This window comes from Aplysia californica, unplaced genomic scaffold (assembly GCF_000002075.1).
Source record: "Aplysia californica isolate F4 #8 unplaced genomic scaffold, AplCal3.0 scaffold01351, whole genome shotgun sequence".
NCBI lineage: Eukaryota > Metazoa > Mollusca > Gastropoda > Aplysiida > Aplysiidae > Aplysia > Aplysia californica.
Genome location: NW_004798621.1, coordinates 31,690 through 40,077, shown reverse-complemented (window position 1 = coordinate 40,077; position 8,388 = coordinate 31,690). Strand labels below are relative to the sequence as shown.

The following is an 8,388-nucleotide window of genomic DNA, read 5'->3' as shown; positions in this document are numbered from 1 at the left end:
CAGACGATCGTGTTTACGATTGAGTTTACTCTATAGACATCTAGATCTACAGCCTAGATTTAGCTAGATCTAGAAGTAGAAGAAGATGATTCAGTCCAAACAGGACTATTGGGGAGGTCAGGTCGGGACAGGTCGGTTTGCTCGACAGACTGATGGCGCAAAGTGGCTATCGTGGCACAAATCGATGGCACCCGACTCGTCAGTCGTTGCCTCAAAAATAAACGCAGTGTTGTTTTCAGGCAACGAGTCGGGCGATCATCCCGACACAATCTCATCCCCGTAGTGCAAAAGAAGTCTAATATCTGGTACGAATTGCCCCCCTTCTCGTCGTTATTTTTAGTTGAGGAAGAAAATTTCGGTTATTTTTACCGAAATTGAATTATTATTTTTTCAACTTTTGCTGAAAATTGCTTAAAATTCGCGAATTCACGAAAATGGCAAAAGTTGCGTGCGGGGACAGGTATAGAGGATACTGCATTCTCTACTGAAAAATAAAACTGGTACTATCACCACCTCTTACCATGCTTGGTGGGGGTGAGAAAGTTGGGTTCTGTTCCACCTGTTCCCTGAAAGCCTTGAGGAACATATCACTAAGAGATTGGTGGATCACAATGTTGCGAGCATTTCGAATAGGGGCCTGCAGCTTCTCTTTCAAGTCACCCAACTCCATGGAGTTTAACCTGAAACAGAGATAAATATTTGAGTTCCATTTGATCGACAAAAGTGGCTATTTATGTTTTATTTTAACTAGTATAGTATACCTCCACATAAAGCATGGGGGCTCTCGTGGCCTAGAGGTTAAGGTGTTAGCCTCTCATTCAAAGGTCCTGGGTTGGAATCCGGGTAGCCACCGAAAAATTTTCTTCTCTAAAATTGTTTCCTTTCACCTTCTTTCCTGCTCTCTAACAATGTTCTGTTGTCTGCTTTCGTCTCCTCTGTCTGCCCCCACCCCCTCACCTCCTTTGCCCCCTCCTCTGGGCTCCTGACTCTTTCAGTAGCCTTTCTACTGCTACTCTACTCCTTGGCTCCTTCTTACTGCTGTCTTTCAGCCACACCCCTGATCTTCTGGTAGGAAAGAAAAGGGCGAAAAATCTCGGGAGGGCCCGTGTGCAAATTGCACACATTAAAGTTCCCTTGTTAATCTAAAATTGCTAAGAGCAGGCTTTGGCCGCCACCCGGACAAAAATCAAAATTTCCTACCAACTGAAAAGTGTTTAATGTGTCCCATGCACTTATATGACCTTATACTTATACAGTTGCGAGCGCAGTAAAACACTTACAAAAAAACAAACAAAGAGCATCTCAAAACAGTAAGGGACAATTTGAGGCCCATTCTTCTGATAAAAGTGAATCGATACAAATCTGTTAATAACAGTGATACAATAAGGTTTGACTTTACTGTGTAATTTTGTAAAACATGCTCTTCAGCAAATCAATACACACATTTGTTGAAATTGTGCTTTCACAAAACTCACCTAATAGTAAAAGGTTGAAGTCCAGTTTCAACACGTCCAACCGTTATATTTAGATATTGCACAGCAGTTTGTGTCTGGTATGAAAGTGAGTGCTCCTCAGCATCTGACAAAGTCAAGTGAATATCACTTTGATGAGCGACATACACATAATAGGTCGAGGTCTTTATAATCCATGAGTCTGTCACCGCTACTAAACGGCTAGATATTCCACTTGTAAATTTATCTATCCTTCTGAATTCCACGTTAATTGATGAAGCAACAGCTCTCCAAGAGTCATGTTCACTGCCCAGCTGCGCCAATTGCTTCGCTAGAGGATGATTGTTGCAATTCCCATGGTGCCAATAGATTGCAACAGCACATATACAGCCAGGGAGAATCAGGCTGCCGAGTAAGAAAACACTCCAAAACATGCCCACATCATCCAGAGAAAACAAGTTGAGTTGTGGAGAAAGCAATCCAAGTCCAACATAGTAACCTGAGGAAAAGGAAAAAGACAGATTATTCCAATGTAACAGACAACAGCGTTAATTCCCAGATTTTCTATTTACCATGCAGAGATTATGAAGAATAATCCATTTGCTTGAGCTAAAAAGAAGAACATCAACAGGATTTAAGATGGCTATTTAGATATATTATATTGGGATAAGTAAGACAACTCACCTAAAGAAGTTGGAGTACAAGTGTTACCCATCAACCATCCACAGAATTATTATTCATTATAATTTTATCTCGGTATCTGTCCCACAAGACAAGACATATCAGTGAGAAACATCCCCACCTTAGTCCTTGATGAATTTCAAGGATTAGCTCCGCAACCTGCAGTTCAATCAATTGTTTAAAGTTGGTCTATTTTTTCTCAAGCATCTGCTTTATACATGAACAATTCGATGGCAAAATGTGACCAATGCCATTTTCAAAGTTTGGTCCAATCTAGTAGCGTCATTATGTATCTATGAAGGTCAGGCACATTCCAGAGTCAATTTCTTTTTTCATAAAAAGCGATTGTTCCTCTTAAAAGATTGGCAGAAAGTGATGCTTTTTTACAAAACACAACAAAAGTAGTAGACCTTTTTTTGATAAACCATTAAATCTATTGAGCTTGTTGTTGCTATACAATGCTATTTATTATTATCATGTCTCCCTGCTTCCCAGTCAAGTTTTTTTCTCCCGTCATGCGACTTCATTTGTGGTCGACGAAAGTTTACCAGCGGTTCTTTCCCTTCCTTATCATTGTAATGTGGTAATGTGGATATGTTGCATTTTGCCAAAAAGAATCCAGTATAGAAGATTTCAATATAACAAATATCAACTGAGCCTTACATCATGATAACTCTAAAAACAAATTTGCTCTTCATTTTATTCAGTAAATGGGTGAAGAACAGAAATCTTAATTTTTCTCAAAACCAGAAAAATGGATAAGTTGCCTTTTTAATAATAATAATAATAATAATAATAATAGATAGCATTTGTATAGCGCATATCCCCGCTCAACAGCAGGCTCTATGCACTTTACACTATATTATTACCCCAGCAGACCAAAGAACACTCCGAAACATTCTCAGCTTCCCGGGAAGCATACAGTGCAAGCAGCCGATTAAGCGCTCAAACACTAACAAACTGACAAGATCTTTCGCTGTCTATAGCCGGGTACCCATTCCCACCTGGGTGAAGTGAGGAAAATTCACGTAAAGTGCCTTTCCCAAGGACACAACATCGGGCCCCTGACGGGATTCGAACCCACGACCTTACGGTTGCAAGTCCGAGAGCCTAACCACTAGGCCACCGACGCCTTTTTCACCCATCCTATTGAATTGCACATGTTTTTCTTGATTTTAAAGTACCAACATGTCATTGTTTTCTTGCATGCTTTTCCATGTTCTATCCTGATTACCCAATTTGTTTTAGTGAGGAAGAAGGCAGACTAATTTGCTCATTATGTTTGTCTGGTAACATTCCTCTCATTCGTACTTTTATCACTGATCCTCATTGCACATGTTTCTTTTTAATTTTGATACTAGCGTTAATTGTTCCTTCTTTTCTTGATTTTTCATAAATGATCTTGACTGCAAAGTTTGCTTGAACTTAAAAGAGGAGGAAGACAGAAAAGCTTGCTCCTCACATTTGTCCGGTAACATTCCTTCCCATCTTTAGAATAGATTAGGGTTTTTTTTGTGTGTAATTTTTCTAAACAAGGTAACCTCCTTTCTGAGATGAGCATCCTTCGACAACGTCTTGTATAAGCTAAGAACTCTTTTGACTTTGATACTAAAGCACTGGATAGATAATGCAGACAATCAATTGTTAATGGTGTTTGTTCCGTAGCATTCTACACAATTTGATTATATTTTTGACAAAACTGTTACAGAATTTTAGAAATCCTGAGAGTGATTTTGTGTCTTTGCTTTTATAAAAAGAGTTAACAATATCAAATCTCTTTGGTTTTATCTTACTCCACTAGACTTGATGTATCTGTTTATCCATGTTACATGTCTCAGGACACTGACTGTCACTCTTTGATCATTCTCAAAGCATTTCACTGGGTTGTCAATGAGATCCTGAATTTTCAGGAACAAACAATGACATTTGGTCTATAAAAATAATATATTCTGAACTAAAAAACAATGAAGATGAAATTTCATTTGAATGTGACACAAGGTAAACAATAGTGGTGGAATGACCCATATCCTACCTCTAAAAAGTCCGAAATTCAGTCAAGGATAGGAATTGCTGTTGCAAATGCACTTCCCACTAGCATGTGAAGTCCCTCTACTTCCAGAAACCAGTTGTTCCCAAGCCAATGTGAAGTATGCCTGACAACCATCATCTATGGTATAGTGGTTAGGCACTTCACTAGTGTCATGTGCAAATGACATTTTAATTCTCCTAGGGAGGGTGGGGGGAGTGGGGGAGTCTTTTAACCAAGCATCTTTACATCTGTCTGCTAAGATGTTTTACTCTTCTCAGCATGGGTTGGCCCTGACGGTAAGGTCGAAACAGCCTGCCTCATAGATAATCTAAATTGTGTCCTTGACAGCATAAAATTAAAACAGCTACAATTACAATTCCATGTCTGATAGAATTGCATAAATGAAAAACGCATTTCAGTGGCACCTTTCTTGAGGGGGTAAAAAATGACAATGCTTTTCAAAGAAGACGCAGTCTTATTGCTTTAGTTTATAAGAGTATGAAACTTCAGCTCTTAAGTTTTGGGCAGCCACCTCAAAGCAGGCCTGCTTTTGACTCTAAAAAGAGATTAAAAGGTTTTCAACATGCACTTAATGACTCCCACATTTTTCACTCTCATCTGAAATGACAAATGGGTAAACCCTGCTCACAACTTTTACTGTGAGCTGCCATCATGGCGAACCATTAGTCAATTAGGTAAGTCCACTGAACACTCAAATGAAATTGGAAGAGAATAATAATGAATAATATTGCCTTGCAGGACCACATGATCATCCCCATTGACCCTTCATATATAAAATCCTTTTGTCAATAATCTGATGATAACAGCGAATGCAAGTGTATCTTTGTCTTTACCAAATTTATGATGCTATCAAACACAATTAGTGTAAGTCATTGAAGGACAATGGCTAAAATTTTGATAAAAGTGCAAAACGTTTTCGAATAGTTCTCATTGTTTATATTCTCAATTATCAGCAACTTATATATATATATATATTTAAAAAAAAAACTTTTTGAAGATTGATAGTTTTAAATTTTTATCATTTCATTACTTTTGTATCACTTAGAGGAGTATGAAATTTGAGAAACACAATTCATAGTGTTGCGTAAGAAAAAAAATGAATGTCAAAAAGAATAGAAAAGCAAATGAAAAAGGTAAAATAAGGAAATAGTCAGAAGTAGCAGACCAATGGTAATAAACTATTGTTCCTTAACACTCTATGGGACTGGCCTCACCACTTTCTGACCATGAGAGGTGATGCGTTACTATGTTACTATAAAACTCTACTACATTAGTCTCTCACCTAAGATCCCACCGCTTACAATCCCAGTTCACTTAAAATCTTGCCATTTCAAGAAAACAGAATATTTGCTACACAAAAGTCACCCCTAAGATCCCACTCTGAAGGATGACATTCAGCAAAGATCCCACATTTGAGATCATAATTTACAGAAGTACAAAAACCTGTGCTTCCTGTTGCATCATAGATCATCCACTCTCGTGAAAGTGATCACATCCACCTCTGTTGTAAATCTTGATGAAACGGTATTATAATCAATAATTTGACGGGAAGTGGTTACTGGAAGCGGTTATTCTTACCCGGGGTGAGAATAACCTATGTCTCGAATAGATTCTCACCCCCTCGTTTTACCGAAAATGACCCTGGGATATGGCTGAGGCTACCGGGGCTGATGCTCTACAGGATCGTGTTTGTGTCCGAATAGTCACATTCTGGGTTGTCAGTTTGGGGCCAAATTCTAGAAATTTGGCACTTTCGGATCATGTCTGGCCCGGAGAATTTCATTTGGCTCTCTGGCTGATGGCTCTCTTTTGGCTCCAAACTCCAAATGTTCAAGAAGAAGGGGAAACAAGAGGCAAGAAAAAAATAAAAAGAAAGAATAAAGGAAAAAAAATGAAAGTGAAGAAAAGAGCTTGAATTGCTTAATTATTAAACTAGATCTAGTTAACACGATTTAGCGCAATCGCCTATTTGGCCTGAATGAGTTACAACCCTTCTACTGCCGTGTAGCGTTACATTGATGGTACAGGGTCTCTGTTCCTTGAACCATAATTATTTATTGTGTGTGCCATCAATAAGTTTGTGAGCTAAACAACGAATGGTCCGGTCGGTGGCAGTTCCCACATCCCGCGCGCAGTAGCGTCGGTAGTGAGACATATTGTTTACTGGAAAGGCGAAAAATGTTTTTACTTTCATTCTATTTGTTGTTCATTAAAGAGTTAATTGGCGCTTTTTCGGTAGTTCCCACCCCGCAATTGTTCACGGGTTTTGGCCCCAAGAGTAGGGGGGGTTTCAGGGGGCTTGCCCCCCTGACCTAACAAAAATAGGAAGGGGGGTTTCAGGGGGGCATGCCCCCCTGAATTTTACCACAATTTAATGTTTTGCTGTTGTTAGGTTTGATATCTTAGCTCACCGCGAATCAAACGTATAGATCTAGATCTCAGGCTCAAATAAGGGGGGTGGGAACTACCGAAAAAGCACCGAGTTAATTTAGCACAGATTTGGTATAGACGATCATAGACCTAGATCTAGATTTTCTAGATCTAGATCTAGATCTACATCTAGATTTCTTATGTTTCAAAAGTCTGCATCGTAATTTTCCATAGGCCACCTTTGTTCTCATCCCAGATGAGAATAACCCATGTCTCTCGGAACGCTTGAAGCAGGCTGAACTATTACATTAAAAAAATGTAGATCTAGAATCTAGATTTAGAATCTACACCACTGTCGATGTCCGAAGGTGGGTGAGAAAAAAAAACATAGCGGATCATCATGATGAGCTATTCTCAAAGCCAAAGCGGGTCCTGAGTTATTCTCACCAGCTGTCAACAAATGCACTTACCTAAAGGAATAAAGCTATGTATAATCAGTGTAGCAGTTATTCTCTTCATGTGATAATAGATAAAGCTGAAGTCTTCACTGCCAAGCCACTGTGAAAAGATATTCTGCACTGTCACTCCTGCAGAGACAAACTCGGTTGGAGGAGCAATGAAGCAACCAGCAAAAAACATGAAGACCATGGTGTACAGTACAACCAGCGAGTTCTCAGTGTTTCCAGCCATATTATTTATTTCGCAAGCAACACAGCTGGGTTCTGAAACAAGTCGAAAGTACAGTAATGTACACTAATCAATGACGCCAACATGTCATTGACCATTGATTGATCTGATGACTGATGAGTTGTTTCTTCAGTTGTTCGACGTACTTCACTTTCGATTTGGCAACTTCCGGTTCCTTCCGTTTCTCCTCGGATTTCATAGGCCTAATAATAATTATTAATAGTGGTGTTTAGTTTCGGAGGTCAAGGTCATACCGTAATTCTTAGCAAAGATCAAAGGCAGAGCAATGATTGTTCTCCGCCTCAGTCAATAACCTTTAGATCTACTTAGTTGCCTTTAGCAGTGCGGGGACAGAATTTAACTATTTTTAGAGTGTAATTAGTAAGTGAACAAATCGTTCATGAATAAAGTGTTTCTCTTTCATAGAGTAAGTTCTTTGTCGCATCACGTGTCCTTGGTTATACATGTGCACATTAAGAAAGTTCGTTCACTTTTATGTTAGGCTATTTATTCGCTGACTGTAGATATACTCTTGGGTATGTCTTGTACTATCTTTGATTGCCTTTAGTAGATGATCAAGAATCGAGTTTCTATACTTGGTAGGCCTGTATACATACAGTAGGCCGCCTGTAGCTACTGGACTATACCGTTATCGTGACTTTTATCATTAGATCTATATCAGGACCATCAAAATTCTGACTATAATATCTTATTTGCAGTTTTAACCTCTTCTAACAATAATCGCTTAATGATTTACTATAGGCCTATAATCCTTTTGTTTGGATCGACTTTGACTTTAAGCGAGCTTAATATTATGCAAGCTTATAATTATTTTTCCCTCTCCAATTATTCCGATTCATTAATTATAATATGTCTAGTGATTTAACTTCACGTACCGTACACTGTCTGCGAGTTTAATCTTTTAAGAGGTATTGAATAATAGGACTATAAAGCGGGTTATAATTGCAAGGAGAGTGGTGGTGTGTCATCTGGGAAGAGGAATTAATAGCTCAGCTGGACTTTTTGCTATTTTTTTTTTCAAAATGGAAAAAAGTTGTAGTACGGACAATTTTTGCAAATACACACACACACACACACACACACACACACACACACACACACACACTCACACACACACACACACACACT

General features: G+C 38.8%; 1 protein-coding gene across 1 annotated transcript in view; it reads right to left on the bottom strand.

Annotated features, from left to right (window-relative positions):
• The window catches only part of LOC101849985 (E3 ubiquitin-protein ligase TM129), a 10,762-nt gene extending 3,354 nt beyond the window's left edge, over positions 1 to 7,408 (bottom strand). The window contains exons 1-3 of the mRNA XM_005112653.3: positions 7,023 to 7,408; positions 1,476 to 1,950; positions 521 to 680 (exon numbers count right to left, since the gene is read on the bottom strand). Coding sequence (XP_005112710.1) covers positions 521 to 680; positions 1,476 to 1,950; positions 7,023 to 7,242 — 855 coding nt within the window. The 5' untranslated portion in view covers positions 7,243 to 7,408. The remainder of the gene's footprint in view (positions 1 to 520; positions 681 to 1,475; positions 1,951 to 7,022) is intronic.
• Between the last annotated feature and the right edge of the window lie 980 nt (positions 7,409 to 8,388).